We start from the raw sequence: 18,170 nt of genomic DNA, 5'->3' as shown, positions 1-18,170 counted from the left end.
TCTTCACCCGGCACAGCCAGAAGAGGACTGGCCACCCCTCATAGCCTGGTTCCTCTCTAGGTTTCTTCCTAGGTTTTCGCCTTTCTAGGGAGTTTTTCCTAGCCACCGTGCTTCTACACCTGCATTACTAGCTGTTTGGGGTTTTAGGCTGGGTTTCTGTACAGCACTTCGAGATATTAGCTGATGTAAGAAGGGCTATATAAAATAAAATTGATTGATTGATTGATTGTGTGTGTGTGTGTGTTAAGGACTGTTGTGTGTGTGTGTGTGTTAAGGACTGTTGTGTGTGTGTGTGTGTGTTAAGGACTGTTGTGTGTGTGTGGGTGTTAAGGACTGTTGTGTGTGTGTGTGTGTGTTAAGGACTGTTGTGTGTGTGTGGGTGTGTTAAGGACTGTTGTGTGTGTGTGCGTTAAGGACTGTTGTGTGTGTGTGTGTGTTAAGGACTGTTGTGTGTGTTAAGGACTGTTGTGTGTGTGTTAAGGACTGTTGTGTGTGTGTGTGTGTGTGTGTGTGTTGTGCCATGACGCCCAACATTTTAGATTGTTCTGAAATTGTTTCTGTAGTTAGAAATAGATAAGATTAGCATTCCAGAAACATTATTTTGTTGACATATAATTTGATCTCTGAGAAATTAAGCTAATTGAATGCACCCAAGTTGGCCATTTTTAATTTATAGGATTCATATAATATTCAATAAATATAGTACCAAACATCCGTTTTTTGGACCAAACTTTTTTCTAACAGTGAGTAAGATGAGGAATCCAAAGAAATGGTCAAAAGTAATCCAGGGACCCCCCCCACAACAACCCCACCCCAACAACCAGTATATACACTGAGTGTACAAAACTAATATTGAGTTGCACCCCCTTTTGCCCTCAGAACAGCTTTCATCTGGATTAACCTGGTCAGTCTGTCTTGGATAGAGCAAGTGTTCCTCATTTTCTGTACACTCAGTAAGTCTGACCAGTAGTATGGAGCTGCGGCTCGGAGGATTGTTTCTTCATCCTATGTAATGTATTGTCAGTGAATTTGGTGATGTTTTGTTTCCCCTGCTCAGTGAATTTAGTGATGTTTTGTTTCCCCTGCTCAGTGAATTTAGTGGTGTTTTGTTTCCCCTGCTCAGTAAATTGGTGATGTTTTGTTTCCCCTGCTCAGTGAATTTAGTGATGTTTTGTTTCCCCTGCTCAGTGAATTTGGTGATGTTTTGTTTCCCCTGCTCAGTGAATTTGGTGATGTTTTGTTTCCCCTGCTCAGTGAATTTGGTGATGTTTTGTTTCCCCTGCTCAGTGAATTGGTGATGTTCTGTTTCCCCTGCTCAGTGAATTTGGTGATGTTTTGTTTCCCCTGCTCAGTGAATTTAGTGATGTTTTGTTTCCCCTGCTCAGTGAATTTGGTGATGTTTTGTTTCCCCTGCTCAGTGAATTTGGTGATGTTTTGTTTCCCCTGCTCAGTGAATTTGGTGATGTTTTGTTTCCCCTGCTCAGTGAATTGGTGATGTTCTGTTTCCCCTGCTCAGTGAATTTAGTGATGTTCTGTTTCCCCTGCTCAGTGAATTGGTGATGTTCTGTTTCCCCTGCTCAGTGAATTTAGTGATGTTTTGTTTCCCCTGCTCAGTGAATTTAGTCATTTGAAGTTGTTTGGTTTATGTTCCATCCCATGTCCTGATATCACCAGATCTGACCACTAGATGGTGTTATATACTGGTTGTTGGGGTGGGATTGGCGTGTGGTGTGGGGCGGACCCTGGATGGCTTTTGACCATTTCTTTGGATTCCTCATGTCGATGTCACTGTTCGAAAAAAGTTTGGTCCAAATCGGATGTTAGGTACTATATTTATTGAATATTATATGAATCCTATCAATTAAAATGGGCAATTTGTGTGCAATCAATTAGCTTAATTTCTCAAATCAAATTATATTTCAACAAAATAATGTTTCAGGAACGCTAATCTTATCTGTTTCTAACAACAGAAACGCCTTTGAGGTGTTAATGCTGTCATGATGTTTCAGAGTGGAGAGACAGCCCTCCACGTGGCAGCTCGCTATGGCAACGTGGATGTGGTCCAATACCTGTGTAGTATCCATGCCAACCCAGACCTCTCAGACAGGGTACGTACACACACACACACACACACACACACACACACTTTCCTAATATATGGGGTGCACCCCCACCCCCTTTTCCCTCAGAACAGCCTCAATTCGTCGGGTCATGGACTCTACAAGGTGTCAAAAGCGCTCCACAGGGATGCTGGCCCATGTTGACTCCAATGCTACCCACAGTTGTGTCAAGTTGGCTGGATGTCCTTTGGGTGGTGGACCATTCTTGATACACACAGGAAACTGTTGAGAGGGAAAAACCCAGCAGCGTTGCAGTTCTTGACACACTCAAACCAGTGCGCCTGGCACCTACTACCATACACTGTTCAAAGGCACTTAAATCTATTGTCTTGCCCATTCACCCTCTGAATGGCACACAAACACAATCCATGTCTCAATTGTTTCAAGGTTTAAAAATCCTTCTTTAACCGGTCTCCTCCCATTCATCTACACTGATTGAAGTGGATTTAACAGGTGACATCAATAAGGGATCATATCTTTCACCTGGATTCACCTGGTCAGTCTGTCATGGAAAGAGAAGGTGTTCTTAATGTTTTGTTCACTCTGTGTATTTTAGCAAGTAAATGAGACAACAAGTGCATAATGTATGTTATGTGTTAACCTGATCATGTATGTCATGTGTTAACCTGATCATGTATGTCATGCGTTAACCTGATCATGTATGTCATGCGTTAACCTGATCATGTATGTCATGCGTTAACCTGCTCATGTATGTCATGCGTTAACCTGATCATGTATGTCACGTGTTAACCTGATGAGATAATGTATGTCACGTGCTAACCCGATAATGTATGTCACGTGTTAACCTGATAAGGTATGTCACGTGTTAACCTGATAAGGTATGTCATGTGTTAACCCGATAAGGTATGTCACGTGTTAACCTGATAAGGTATGTCATGTGTTAACCTGATGAGTTACAGTGCATTCGGAAAGTATTCAGACCCCTTGACTTTTTCCACATTACAGCCTTATTCTAAAATTGATTAAATTACATTTTTTTCTCATCAATCTACACACAATACCCCATAATGACAAAGTGAAAACAGGTTTTTATGCATTTTTGCATATATAAAAAATAAAAACAGAAATATCTTATTTACATAAGTATTCAGACCCTTTGCTATCTCGAAATTGAGCTCCGGTGCATCCTGTTTCCATTGATCATCCTTGAGATTTTGCTACAACTTGATTGGAGTCCAACAGTGGAAAATTCAATTGATTGGACATGATTTGGAAAGGCACACACCTGTCTATATAAGGTCCCACAGTTGACAGTGCATGTCAGAGCAAAAACCAAGCCATGAGGTCAAAGGAATTGTCCGTAGAGCTCTGAGACAGGATTGTGTCGAGGCACAGATCTACGGAAGGGTACCAACAAATTTCTGCAGCATTGAAGGTCCCCAAGAACACAGTGGCCTCCATCATTCTTAAATGGAAGGAGTTTGGAACCACCAAGACTCTTCCTAGAGCTGGCCGCCCGGCCAAACTGAGCAATCGCGGGAGAAGGGACGTGGTCAGGAAAGTGACCCAGAACCTGATGGTCACTCTGACAGAGCTCCAGAGTTCCTCTGTGGAGATGGGAGAACCTTCCAGAAGGACAACCATCTCTGCAGCACTCCACCAATCAGGCCTTTATGGCAGAGTGGCCAGACGGAAGCCACTCCTCAGTAAAAGGCACATGACAGCCTGCTTGGAGTTTACCAAAAGGCACCTAAAGGACTCTCAGACCATGAATGCCAAGCGTCACGTCTGGAGGAAACCTGGCACCATCCCTGCGGTGAAGCATGGTGGTGGCAGCATCATGCTGTGGGGATGTTTTTCAGCGGCAGGGACTGGGAGACTAGTCAGGATCGAGGGAAAGATGAACGGAGAAAAGTACAGAGAGATCCTTGATGAAAACTTGAGGCTATCCCTCCATTGTTCTGTACCAACCATACGATCAGGAGGGATAGCAGCATTGTTCTGTACCAACCGTTATATCAGGAGGGATAGCAGCATTGTTCTGTACCAACCGTTATATCAGGAGGGATAGCAGCATTGTTCTGTACCAACTGTTATATCAGGAGGGATAGCAGCATTGTTCTGTACCAACCGTTATATCAGGAGGGATAGCAGCATTGTCCTGTACCAACCGTTATATCAGGAGGGATAGCAGCATTGTTCTGTACCAACCGTTATATCAGGAAGGATAGCAGCATTGTCCTGTACCAACCGTTATATCAGGAGGGATAGCAGCATTGTTCTGTACCAACCGTTATATCAGGAGGGATAGCAGCATTGTTCTGTACCAACTGTTATATCAGGAGGGATAGCAGCATTGTTCTGTACCAACTGTTATATCAGGAGGGATAGCAGCATTGTCCTGTACCAACCGTTATATCAGGAGGGATAGCAGCATTGTTCTGTACCAACCGTTATATCAGGAGGGATAGCAGCATTGTTCTGTACCAACCGTTATATCAGGAGGGATAGCAGCATTGTTCTGTACCAACCGTTATATCAGGAGGGATAGCAGCATTGTCCTGTACCAACCGTTATATCAGGAGGGATAGCAGCATTGTTCTGTACCAACCGTTATATCAGGAGGGATAGCAGCATTGTCCTGTACCAACCGTTATATCAGGAGGGATAGCAGCATTGTTCTGTACCAACCGTTATATCAGGAGGGATAGCAGCATTGTTCTGTACCAACCATTATATCAGGAGGGATAGCAGCATTGTTCTGTACCAACCGTTATATCAGGAGGGATAGCAGCATTGTCCTGTACCAACCGTTATATCAGGAGGGATAGCAGCATTGTTCTGTACCAACCGTTATATCAGGAGGAATAGCAGCATTGTTCTGTACCAACCGTTATATCAGGAGGGATAGCAGCATTGTTCTGTACCAACCGTTATATCAGGAGGGATAGCAGCATTGTCCTGTACCAACCGTTATATCAGGAGGGATAGCAGCATTGTTCTGTACCAACCGTTATATCAGGAGGGATAGCAGCATTGTCCTGTACCAACCGTTATATCAGGAGGGATAGCAGCATTGTTCTGTACCAACCGTTATATCAGGAGGGATAGCAGCATTGTTCTGTACCAACCGTTATATCAGGAGGGATAGCAGCATTGTTCTGTACCAACCGTTATATCAGGAGGGATAGCAGCATTGTTCTGTACCAACCGTTATATCAGGAGGGATAGCAGCATTGTTCTGTACCAACCGTTATATTAGGAGGGATAGCAGCATTGTTCTGTACCAACCGTTATATCAGGAGGGATAGCAGCATTGTTCTGTACCAACTGTTATATCAGGAGGGATAGCAGCATTGTCCTGTACCAACCGTTATATCAGGAGGGATAGCAGCATTGTTCTGTACCAACCGTTATATCAGGAGGGATAGCAGCATTGTTCTGTACCAACCGTTATATCAGGAGGGATAGCAGCATTGTTCTGTACCAACCGTTATATCAGGAGGGATAGCAGCATTGTTCTGTACCAACCGTTATATCAGGAGGGATAGCAGCATTGTTCTTTAGATAGATTAGGAGCTGCCATGTGGGTATCCCTATAACACCCCCCTCTCCCCAACAGGAGCAGGAGACCCCGCTCCACTGTGGGTATCCCTATAACCCCCCCTCCTCCCCCTCCTCTCCCCAACAGGAGCAGGAGACCCCGCTCCACTGTGGGTATCCCTATAACCCCCCCTCCTCCCCCCCTCTACCCAACAGGAGCAGGAGACCCCGCTCCACTGTGGGTATCCCTATAACCCCCCCTCCTCTCCCCAACAGGAGCAGGAGACCCCGCTCCACTGTGGGTATCCCTATAACCCCCCTCCTCTCCCCCAACAGGAGCAGGAGACCCCGCTCCACTGTGGGTATCCCTATAACCCCCCTCCTCTCCCCAACAGGAGCAGGAGACCCCGCTCCACTGTGGGTATCCCTATAACCCCCCCTCCTCTCCCCAACAGGAGCAGGAGACCCCGCTCCACTGTGGGTATCCCTATAACCCCCCTCCTCTCCCCAACAGGAGCAGGAGACCCCGCTCCACTGTGGGTATCCCTATAACCCCCCTCCTCTCCCCCAACAGGAGCAGGAGACCCCGCTCCACTGTGGGTATCCCTATAACCCCCCTCCTCTCCCCCAACAGGAGCAGGAGACCCCGCTCCACTGTGGGTATCCCTATAACCCCCCCTCCTCTACCCAACAGGAGCAGGAGACCCCGCTCCACTGTGGGTATCCCTATAACCCCCCCTCTCCCCAACAGGAGCAGGAGACCCCGCTCCACTGTGGGTATCCCTATAACCCCCTCTCCCCAACAGGAGCAGGGAGACCCGCTCCACTGTGGGTATCCCTATAACCCCCCTCCTCTCCCCAACAGGAGCAGGAGACCCCGCTCCACTGTGGGTATCCCTATAACCCCCCTTCCTCTCCCCAACAGGAGCAGGAGACCCCGCTCCACTGTGGGTATCCCTATAACCCCCCCTCCTCTACCCAACAGGAGCAGGAGACCCCGCTCCACTGTGGGTATCCCTATAACCCCCCTCCTCTCCCCAACAGGAGCAGGAGACCCCGCTCCACTGTGGGTATCCCTATAACCCCCCTTCCTCTCTCCCCAACAGGAGCAGGAGTCCCCGGCTCCACTGTGGGTATCCCTATAACCCCCTCCTCTACCCAACAGGAGCAGGAGACCCCGCTCCACTGTGGGTATCCCTATAACCCCCCTCTCCCCAACAGGAGCAGGAGACCCCGCTCCACTGTGGGTATCCCTATAACCCCCCCCCCCTCTCCCCAACAGGAGCAGGAGACCCCGCTCCACTGTGCGTCGTGGCACGGCTACTCCTCGGTTGCCAGGACACTGTGCCAGGCGGGGTGCCAGGTTGATGCCAGGAACAGGGAGGGAGAGAGCCCCCTCCTCACCGCCTCCGCCAGGGGCTTCGTTGACATAGTAGAGTGTCTGGTAGAATATGGAGCTGACCTCAACTCTACTGACAAGGTCATTATATCACTATAACATGATCATCTAGGATATAGTATTACTATACTAGTGCTGGTAGAGATCTATAGAATATTTAGTGTTATGACATTTGTATCATGGCTACGAGGCCAGACATGGAGTGGATGTGTTTGTGTGTAGGACAGCCACATAGCGCTCCACCTGGCTGTGAGGAGGTGTCAACTGGAGGTGGTCAGGTGTCTGCTCCGCCACCGTTGCCCCGTCGACCATCAGGATCGCCACGGCAACACGCCGCTGCACATCGCCTGTAAGGACGGCAACCTGCCTGTTGTCACGACACTGTGTGCTGCCAAGGCAACCCTCGACCTGCCCAACAAGGTAGAGACACTGTATTTAATCAACCAACCAGTCTCAACCTACCCAGCAAGATATCTATTATCACTCACTCAATCTGCCAATCAATTCATCAGTCAATCAATCAGTCCTTAATAGCATTATTTTCCATTAAAAACATGACAGACTTCAGACTAGCTCAACCAGGCTTCATATCTCTCTCTGCTTCCCATTCTAACTGACCTTCATATCTTCATATCTCTCTCTGCTTCCCATTCTAACTGACCTTCATATCTCTCTCTGCTTCCCATTCTAACTGACCTTCATATCTCTCTCTGCTTCCCATTCTAACTGACCTTCATATCTCTCTCTGCTTCCCATTCTAACTGACCTTCATATCTCTCTCTGCTTCCCATTCTAACTGACCTTCATATCTCTCTCTGCTTCCCATTCTAACTGACCTTCATATCTCTCTCTGCTTCCCATTCTAACTGACCTTCATATCTCTCTGCTTCCCATTCTAACTGACCTTCATATCTTCATATCTCTCTCTGCTTCCCATTCTAACTGACCTTCATATCTCTCTCTGCTTCCCATTCTAACTGACCTTCATATCTTCATATCTCTCTCTGCTTCCCATTCTAACTGACCTTCATATCTTCATATCTCTCTCTGCTTCACAGGACTCTAATATAATCCCATTCTAACTGACCTTCATATCTTCATATCTCTCTCTGCTTCCCAGGACTCTAATATAATCCCATTCTAACTGACCTTCAGATCTCTCTCTGCTTCCCATTCTAACTGACCTTCATAACTTCATATCTCTCTCTGCTTCCCATTCTAACTGACCTTCATATCTTCATATCTCTCTCTGCTTCACAGGACTCTAATATAATCCCATTCTAACTGACCTTCATATCTCTCTCTGCTTCCCATTCTAACTGATCTTCATATCTCTCTCTGCTTCCCATTCTAACTGACCTTCATATCTTCATATCTCTCTCTGCTTCCCATTCTAACTGACCTTCTGATTCTGATACCAGAGTTGTGATATGAATGTATTCTGAGACTGGATTGAAGCCATTTCTATTATTTTAGTGCAGAGCTTTTTCCCCCCAAAGGATTGTGGGAGGTCATGTGTATCCAGGAAGAGCGGCGTGTCTGTATTTATCTTGTATTTATTTATTTTGAGATCTGTGGTAAAATATGATTTGTTTCCTCAAGCGCATTGTTAGAGACAGGTCTGTTTGTCAAGCAGAGGGAAATCATTCTAGTTTAATTGAAAAGTCTGGTCTGCTTTTTGTCTTGAATGAATGTAAACACAACGGTGATGCTATTGGTTAAGTCCTGTCTGTGTGATGCATGCTATTGGTTAAGTCCTGTCTGTGTGATGCATGCTATTGGTTAAGTCCTGTCTGTGTGATGCATGCTATTGGTTAAGTCCTGTCTGTGTGATGCATGCTATTGGTTAAGTCCTGTCTGTGTGATGCATGCTATTGGTTAAGTCCTGTCTGTGTGATGCATGCTATTGGTTAAGTCCTGTCTGTGTGATGCATGCTATTGGTTAAGTCCTGTCTGTGTGATGCATGCTATTGGTTAAGTCCTGTCTGTGTGATGCATGCTATTGGTTAAGTCCTGTCTGTGTGATGCATGCTATTGGTTAAGTCCTGTCTGTGTGATGCATGCTATTGGTTAAGTCCTGTCTGTGTGATGCATGCTATTGGTTAAGTCCTGTCTGTGTGATGCATGCTATTGGTTAAGTCCTGTCTGTGTGATGCATGCTATTGGTTAAGTCCTGTCTGTGTGATGCATGCTATTGGTTAAGTCCTGTCTGTGTGATGCATGCTATTGGTTAAGTCCTGTCTGTGTGATGCATGCTATTGGTTAAGTCCTGTCTGTGTGATGCATGCTATTGGTTAAGTCCTGTCTGTGTGATGCATGCTATTGGTTAAGTCCTGTCTGTGTGATGCATGCTATTGGTTAAGTCCTGTCTGTGTGATGCATGCTATTGGTTAAGTCCTGTCTGTGTGATGCATGCTATTGGTTAAGTCCTGTCTGTGTGATGCATGCTATTGGTTAAGTCCTGTCTGTGTGATGCATGCTATTGGTTAAGTCCTGTCTGTGTGATGCATGCTATTGGTTAAGTCCTGTCTGTGTGATGCATGCTATTGGTTAAGTCCTGTCTGTGTGATGCATGCTATTGGTTAAGTCATGTCTGTGTGATGCATGCTATTGGTTAAGTCCTGTCTGTGTGATGCATGCTATTGGTTAAGTCCTGTCTGTGTGATGCATGCTATTGGTTAAGTCCTGTCTGTGTGATGCATGCTATTGGTTAAGTCCTGTCTGTGTGATGCATGCTATTGGTTAAGTCCTGTCTGTGTGATGCATGCTATTGGTTAAGTCCTGTCTGTGTGATGCATGCTATTGGTTAAGTCATGTCTGTGTGATGCATGCTATTGGTTAAGTCCTGTCTGTGTGATGCATGCTATTGGTTAAGTCCTGTCTGTGTGATGCATGCTATTGGTTAAGTCCTGTCTGTGTGATGCATGCTATTGGTTAAGTCCTGTCTGTGTGATGCATGCTATTGGTTAAGTCCTGTCTGTGTGATGCATGCTATTGGTCCTCATTAGGAGGCATCCATCAAACTGGGTTATTAATTAGTTGAATCAGTCAGATCAAGTCTGGTTTCTGTTTCTGCTGTTGAAGTTCTTTTGCTTTCCTCCTTACTTTAGGTTTGCCGGTAACACTTTACTAACTGTACCAACGTAACGCTCAGATGACCTCTCACCCCTGACCTCTCACCCCTGACCTCTCACCCCTGACCTCTAACCCCTGACCTCTCACCCCTGACCTCTCACCCCTGACCTCTCACCCCTGACCTCTCACCCCTGACCTCTCACACCTGACCTCTCACCCCTGACCTTTAACCCCTGACCTCTCACCCCTGACCTCTCACCCCTGACCTCTCACCCCTGTCCTCTCACCCCTGACCTCTCACCCCTGACCTTTAACCCCTGACCTCTCACCCCTGACCTCTCACCCCTGACCTCTCACCCCTGACCTCTCACCCCTGACCTCTCACCCCTGACCTTTAACCCTGGTCTCTGTCTCTCTCCAGTATGGCAGGACTCCTCTCCACATGGCAGCTAACAACGGTCTTCTAGAGGTGGTCAGACACCTGACCTCTCACCCCTGACCTTTAACCCTGGTCTCTGTCTCTCTCCAGTATGGCAGGACTCCTCTCCACATGGCAGCTAACAACGGTCTTCTAGAGGTGGTCAGACACCTGACCTCTCACCCCTGACCTTTAACCCTGGTCTCTGTCTCTCTCCAGTATGGCAGGACTCCTCTCCACATGGCAGCTAACAACGGTCTTCTAGAGGTGGTCAGACACCTGACCTCTCACCCCTGACCTTTAACCCTGGTCTCTGTCTCTCCAGTATGGCAGGACTCCTCTCCACATGGCAGCTAACAACGGTCTTCTAGAGGTGGTCAGACACCTGTGTGTAGCTGGGGCCAATACTGACGCCGTCACCAACGTAAGATATTTAAGCAATAAGGCCCGAGGGGGTGTGGTATATGTCCAATATACCACGGCTAAGGGCTGTTCTTATGCACGACGCAACGCGGAGTACCTGGATACACCCCTTAGCCGTGGTATATTGGCAATTTACCACAAACCCCCGAGGTGCCTTATTGCTATTATGAACTGGTTACCAACGTAATTAGAACAGTACAAATAAATGTTTTGTCATACCCGTGGTATACGGTCTGATATACCGCGGTTGTCAGCCAATCAGCATTCAGGGCTCGAACCACCCAGTTTATAATAACTTTTATACAAAACTGAAGAAGGTACCGACACATATCTCTGTGGAACTCCACTCCACATTACATTCATACAGCATCTTTCACGGAGTCTCAAATCAAAAAACTAAAATGGAAACTAGTGGGTTGATCTGGTAGCTCTGAAAGATGTTTCTCTGGTGTCCAGTTGAGTTGTTGTTTATGTTTGATCAGCATAAAGGAAGCAATATCATGATGAATAGAGCCCCACAGTGGAGGTGTCATAATACCCATAAAACCTAGCGGTCAAACAGGGAAATGGTTATTTGAAAATGAAATAATCTCCAAAATATCGCTATTTTTTTAAACAAGCCATAGAAAGTTGATTGCAATTTCAGTTTAATCCACCAGAAAAGACATAACACATAATACAACAAATATAATGGTTAAACTCAAATATATTAATTGATAAAAAACCATTGTTATTGGAGAATTTAAAAAATAAAAACGTATAATCTTTGTAAATTATAACAAAAATAGAACTGGTGGAGTTATGTCACACGTGTAGCTAACAAAAATATATGGAAATGTCTGCTCTATCCAAAATTACAATCAACTAATTGCAGCATTACCACAAAAATGGAAGAGGCAAGTGGAAGGAGGAGAAAGCAAGGAACTTGTCTGTCGACCGCATTAAAGAACTTCATTGGTTAAAGAAAATTGAGATAAATAGAAAAGTATACCAGTTTAATTTAAGGACCAGCTGTGCCATATAGATTGCAAAATAATTTAAATGATTATACACATTTCTTGCCAACCAATAGAATGTTATATATACGGTGCATTCAGAAAGTATTCAGACCCCTTGACTTTTTCCACATTTTGTTACGTTACAGCCTTATTCTAAAATTGATTAAATTGTTTTTTTCCCTCATCAATCTACACCCAATACCCTATAATGACAGTGCAAAACCAGGTTTTTAGAAATTTTTGCAAATGTATAATAAATACAAATCTGATATCACATTTACATAAGTATTCAGACCCTATACTCAGTACTTTGTTGAAGAACCTTTGGCAGCGATTACAGCATCGAGTCTTCTTGGGTATGATGCTACAAGCTTGGCACACCTGTATTTGAGGAGTTTCTAGAAGGATAAGAGCAGAGGAGAGAGAGTTAGCTTTAGCAGTGCGGAGAGCCTCCGTGACACAGAGAAGAGCAGTCTCAGTTGAATGACCAGTCTTAAAACCTGACTGGTTTGGATCAAGAAGGTAATTCTGAGAGAGATAGCAGGAGAGTTGGCTAGAGATGGCACGCTCAAGAGTTTTGGAGAGAAAAGAAAGAAGGGATACTGGTCTGTAGTTGTTGACATCGGAGGGATCGAGTGTAGGTTTTTTAAGGAGGGGTGCAACTCTCGCTCTCTTGAAGACGGAAGGGACATAGCCAGCGGTCAAGGATGAGTTGATGAGCGAGGTGAGGTAAGGGAGAAGGTCTCCAGAAATGGTCTGGAGAAGAGAGGAGGGGATAGGGTTATCGGGCGGCCGGCCGTCACAAGTCGCAAGATTTCATCTGGAGAGAGAGGGGAGAAAGAAGTCAAAGCATAGGGTAGGGCAGTGTGAGCAGGACCAGCGGTGTAATTTTACTTATTAAATGAGGATCGGATGTCGTCAACCTTCTTTTCAAAATGGTTGACAAAGTCATCCACAGAGAGGGAGGAGGGAGGGGGAGGAGGATTCAGCAGGGAGGAGAAGGTGGCAAAGAGCTTCCTAGGGTTAGAGGCAGAGGCTTGAAATTTAGAATAAATCTACAGTGGCTTTAGCAGCAGAAACAGAGGAAGAAAATGTAGAGATGAGGGAGTGAAAAGATGACAGGTCCGCAGGGAGTCTAGTTTTCCTCCATTTCTGCTCGACTGCCCGATTGTTAAGGAATGGGGAGTTTTTCAGGATAAAAAATAAATGGAATGGAGCTAAGCACAGGCAAAATCCTAGAGGAAAACCTGGTTCAGTCTGCTTTCTACCAGACACGGGAAGATGAATTGACCTTTCAGCAGGACAATAACCTAAAACACAAGGCCAAATCTACACTGGAGTTGCTTATCAAGAAGACTGTGAATGTTCCTGAGTGGCCTAGTTACAGTTTTGACTTAAATCTAATTGAAAATCTATGGCAAGACCTGAAAATGGTTGCCTTGCAATGATCAACATCCAATTTGACAGAGCTTGAAGAATCTTGAAAATAATAAATGGGTAAATGTTGTACAATTCAGGTGTGTAAAGCTCTTAGAGACTTACCCAGAAAGACTCACAGCTGTAATTGCTGCCAAAGGTGCTTCTACAAAGTATTGACTCAAGGGTGACTCAATGCTTATCTAGATGAGATATTTCTGTATTTCATTTTCAATAAATGTGCTAATATTTCTAAAAATATGTTTTCACTTTGTCATGATGGGGTATTGTATGTACAGTGAGGGGGGAAAAGTATTTGATCCTCTGCTGATTTTGTACGTTTGCCCACTGACAAAGACATGATCAGTCTATCATTTTTAATGGTAGGTTTATTTGAACAGTGAGAGACAGAATAACAACAAAGATATCCAGAAAAACGCATGTCAAAAATGTTATGAATTGATTTGCATTTTAATGAGGGAAATAAGTATTTGACCCCTCTGCAAAACATGACTTAGTACTTGGTGGCAAAACCCTTGTTGGCAATCACAGAGGTCAGACGTTTCTTGTAGTTGGCCAGCAGGTTTGCACACATCTCAGGAGTGTTTTGTCCCACTCCTCTTTGCAGATCTTCTCCAAGTCATTAAGGTTTCAAGCCTGACGTTTGGCAACTCGAACCTTCAGCTCCCTCCACAGATTTTCTATGGGATTAAGGTCTGGAGACTGTCTAGGCCACTCCAGGACCTTAACGTGCTTCTTCTTGAGCTACTCCTTTGTTGCCTTGGCCATGTGTTTTGGGTCATTGTCATGCTGGAATACCGTTCCACGACCCATTTCCAATGCCCTGGCTGAGGGAAGGAGGTTCTCACCCAAGATTTGACGGTACATGGCCCCGTCCATCGTCCCTTTGATGCGGTTAAGTTGTCCTGTCCCCTTAGCAGAAAAACACCCCCAAAGCATAATGTTTCCACCTCCATGTTTGACGGTGGGGATGGTGTTCTTGGGGTCATAGGCAGCATTCCTCCTCCTGCTCCAAACACGGCGAGTTGAGTTGATGCCAAAGAGCTCAATTCTGGTCTCATCTGACCACAACACTTTCAACCAGTTCTCCTATGAATCATTCAGATGTTCATTGGCAAACTTCAGACAGGCCTGTATATGTGCTTTCTTGAGCAGGGGGACCTTGCGGGCGCTGCAGGATTTCAGTCCAGCTGGTCCCAGCTGCCTTGAGATCATTGACAAGATCCTCCCGTGTAGTTCTGGGCTGATTCCTCACCGTTCTCATGATCATTGCAACTCCACGAGGTGAGATCTTGCATGGAGCCCCAGGCCGAGGGAGATTGACAGTTCTTTTGTGTTTCTTCCATTTGCGAATAATCGCACCAACTGTTGTCACCTTCTCACCAAGCTGCTTGGCGATGGTCTTGTAGCCCATTCCAGCCTTGTGTAGGTCTACAATCTTGTCCCTGACATCCTTGGAGAGCTCTTTGGTCTTGGCCATGGTGGAGAGTTTGGAATCTGATTGATTGATTGCTTGTGTGGACAGGTGTCTTTTATACAGGTAACAAACTGAGATTAGGAGCACTCCCTTTAAGAGTGTGCTCCTAATCTCAGCTCGTTACCTGTATAAAAGACACCTGGGAGCCAGAAATCTTTGTAATTGAGAGGGGGTCAAATACTTATTTCCCTTATATACAACTGTGCTCCCTGCTAGCTGTGCTGAAGCACCAATTTGAACTGCTCCCGGTCTCACCTATTGCTGTTCACTGGACCTTATGATCACTCAGCTGCACAGCTGATGCCTGCTGGACTGTTCCTTTACACGGTACCCTGTCCTGTTTATTCTGTTTAGTCTTCGCCCAAACGTTATCGCTATTTCCAGTTGTGTCTTAGCTCTCTCTAATAACACATGTGACTGCTTTATGCCTCTCTCCCATGTCAATTATGCCTTGCCTATTGCTGTTTGGGTTAGTTCTTATTATACAATTTCAATGTAGAACCCCTAGTCCCTCTCAAACTGCCTCATATAGTTCCTTTGTTCCTCCCCCCATACACGCCGAGACCGGCTCAATCGATGCCTCCAATGACGCTATCTCTTTCATTGTTACCCAACGCTTAGGGTTACCTGAACTGTACTCATATCCTTCCATATCCTTTTCTGTACATAATGCCCTGAATCTTTTCTACAACGCTCGGAGAACTGCCCCCCTTTATTCTATGTACCCAACGCACTAGAAGACCAGTTCTTAAAGCCTTTAGTCGTATCCTTATTCTAGTCCTCCTCTGTTCCTCTGGTGATGTAGAGGCTAACCCAGGCCCTGCAGCCCCCAGTATCACTCCTACTCCCCAGGAGCTATCATTTGTTGACTTCTGTAACCGTAAAAGTCTTGGTTTTCTGCACATAAATATCAGAAGCCTCCTACCTAAGTTTGAGTTATTCACTGCGTTAGCACACTCCGCCAACCCTGATGTTCTAGCAGTGTCTGAATCCTGGCTTAGGAAGGCCACCAAAAATTCTGAAATTTCCATCCCCAACTATAACATTTTCCGTCTAGATAGAACTGCCAAAGGGGGTGGAGTTGCAATCTACTGTAGAGATAGCCTGCAGAGCTCCATCATACTATCTAGGTCTGTGCCCAAACAGTTTGAGCTTCTACTTCTAAAAATCCACCTTTCCAGAAATAAATCTCTCACTGTTGCCGCTTGCTACAGACCCCCTCAGCCCCCCAGCTGTGCCCTGGACACCATATGTGAATTGATTGCCCCCCATCTATCCTCAGAGTTCGTACTGCTTGGTGACCTAAATTGGGATATGCTTAACACCCCGGCCATCCTACAATCTAAACTAGATGCCCTCAATCTCACACAAATTATCAACGAACCTACCAGGTACAACCCTAAATCCGTAAACATGGGTACCCTCATAGATATCATCCTGACTAACTTACCCTCTAAATACACCTCCGCTGTCTTCAACCAGGATCTCAGCGATCACTGCCTTATTGCCTGCGTCCGTAACGGGTCCGCGGTCAAACGACCACCCCTCATCACTGTCAAACGCTCCCAAAAACACTTCAGCGAGCAGGCCTTCCTAATTGACCTGGCCCAGGTATCCTGGATGGATATAGATCTCATTCCGTCAGTAGAGGATGCCTGGTTGTTCTTTAAAAGTAATTTCCTCTCAATCTTAAATAGACATGCCCCATTCAAAAATACAGAACTAAGAACAGATATAGCCCCTGGTTCTCCTCAGACTTGACTGCCCTTGACCAGCACAAAAACATCCTGTGGCGTACTGCATTAGCATCAAATAGCCCCGCGATATGCAACTTTTCAGGGAAGTTAGGAACCAATATACACAAGCAGTTAGGAAAGCAAAGGCTAACTTTTTCAAACAGAAATTTGCATCCTGTAGCACTAACTCCAAAAAGTTTTGGGACACTGTAAAGTCCATGGAAAATAAGAGCACTTCCTCCCAGCTGCCCACTGCACTGAGGCTAGGAAACACTATCACCACCGATAAATCTACAATAATCGAGAATTTCAACAAGCATTTTGCTACGGCTGGCCATGCTTTCCACCTGGCTACCACTACCCCGGCCTCCAGCTCTGCACCCTCCGCTGCAACTTGCCCATGCCCCCCGCTTCTCCTTCACACAAATCCAGACAGCTGATGTTCTAAAAGAGCTGCAAAATCTGGACCCCTACAAATCATCTGGGCTAGACAATCTGGACCCTTTCTTTCTAAAACTAGCCGCCGAAATTGTCGCAACCCCTATTACTAGCCTGTTCAACCTCTCTTTCCGTAACGTCTGAGATCCCCAGAGATTGGAAAGCTGCCGCGGTCATCCCCCTCTTCAAAGGGGGTGACACTCTAGATCCAAACTGTTACAGACCCATATCCATCCTGCCCTGCCTTTCAAAAGTTTTTGAAAGCCAAGTCAACAAACAGATCACCGACCATTTCGAATCCCACCGTACCTTCTCCGCTATGCAATCCGGTTTCGAGCTGGTCATGGGTGCACTTCAGCCACGCTCAAGGTCCTAAACGATATTATAACCGCGATCGATAATAGACAGTACTGTGCAGACGTTTTCATTGACCTGGCCAAGGCTTTCGACTCTGTCAACCACCGCATTCTTATTGGCAGACTAAATAGCCTTGGTTTCTCAAATGACTGCCTCGCCTGGTTCACCAACTACTTCTCAGATAGAGTTCAATGTGTCAAATCGGAGGGCCTGTTGTCTGGACCTATGGCAGTCTCTATGGGGGTGCCACAGGGTTCAATTCTTGGGCCAACTCTTTTCTCTGTGTATATCAATGACGTCGCTCTTGCTGCTGGTGACTCTCAGATCCACCTCTACGCAGACGACACCATTTTGTATACATCTGGCCCTTCATTGGACACTGTGTTAACAAACCTCCAAACGAGCTTCAATGCCATTCAACACTCCTTCAGTAGCCTCCAACTGCTCTTAAACACTAGTAAAACTAAATGCATGCTCTTCAACCGAACGCTGCTGGCACCCGCCCACCCAACTAGAATCACTACTCTAGACGGGTCTGACCTAGAGTATGTGGACAACTACAAATATCTAGGTGTCTGGTTAGACTGTAAACTCTCCTTCCAGACTCACATTAAGAATCTCCAATCCAAAGTTAAATCTAGAATCGGTTTCCTATTTCGCAACAAAGCCTCCTTCACTCATGCTGCCAAACATGCCCTCGTAAAACTGACTATCCTACCGATCCTTGACTTCGCGATGTCATTTACAAAATAGCCTCCAACACTCTACTCAGCAAATTGGATGTTGTC

The 18,170-nt window shown here is 45.7% G+C and overlaps 1 protein-coding gene across 1 annotated transcript in view; it reads left to right on the top strand.

Annotated features, from left to right (window-relative positions):
* Positions 1 to 18,170, top strand: part of dapk1 (death-associated protein kinase 1) — a 220,429-nt gene that overhangs the window by 148,148 nt on the left and 54,111 nt on the right. The window contains exons 15-18 of the mRNA XM_045226878.1: positions 2,010 to 2,108; positions 6,907 to 7,104; positions 7,246 to 7,443; positions 10,842 to 10,940. Coding sequence (XP_045082813.1) covers positions 2,010 to 2,108; positions 6,907 to 7,104; positions 7,246 to 7,443; positions 10,842 to 10,940 — 594 coding nt within the window. The remainder of the gene's footprint in view (positions 1 to 2,009; positions 2,109 to 6,906; positions 7,105 to 7,245; positions 7,444 to 10,841; positions 10,941 to 18,170) is intronic.

Source organism: Coregonus clupeaformis, chromosome 18 (assembly GCF_020615455.1).
Source record: "Coregonus clupeaformis isolate EN_2021a chromosome 18, ASM2061545v1, whole genome shotgun sequence".
Taxonomy (NCBI): domain Eukaryota; kingdom Metazoa; phylum Chordata; class Actinopteri; order Salmoniformes; family Salmonidae; genus Coregonus; species Coregonus clupeaformis.
Note: the sequence above shows the minus strand (reverse complement) of the source record. Positions and strands in the feature narration are given on the sequence as shown.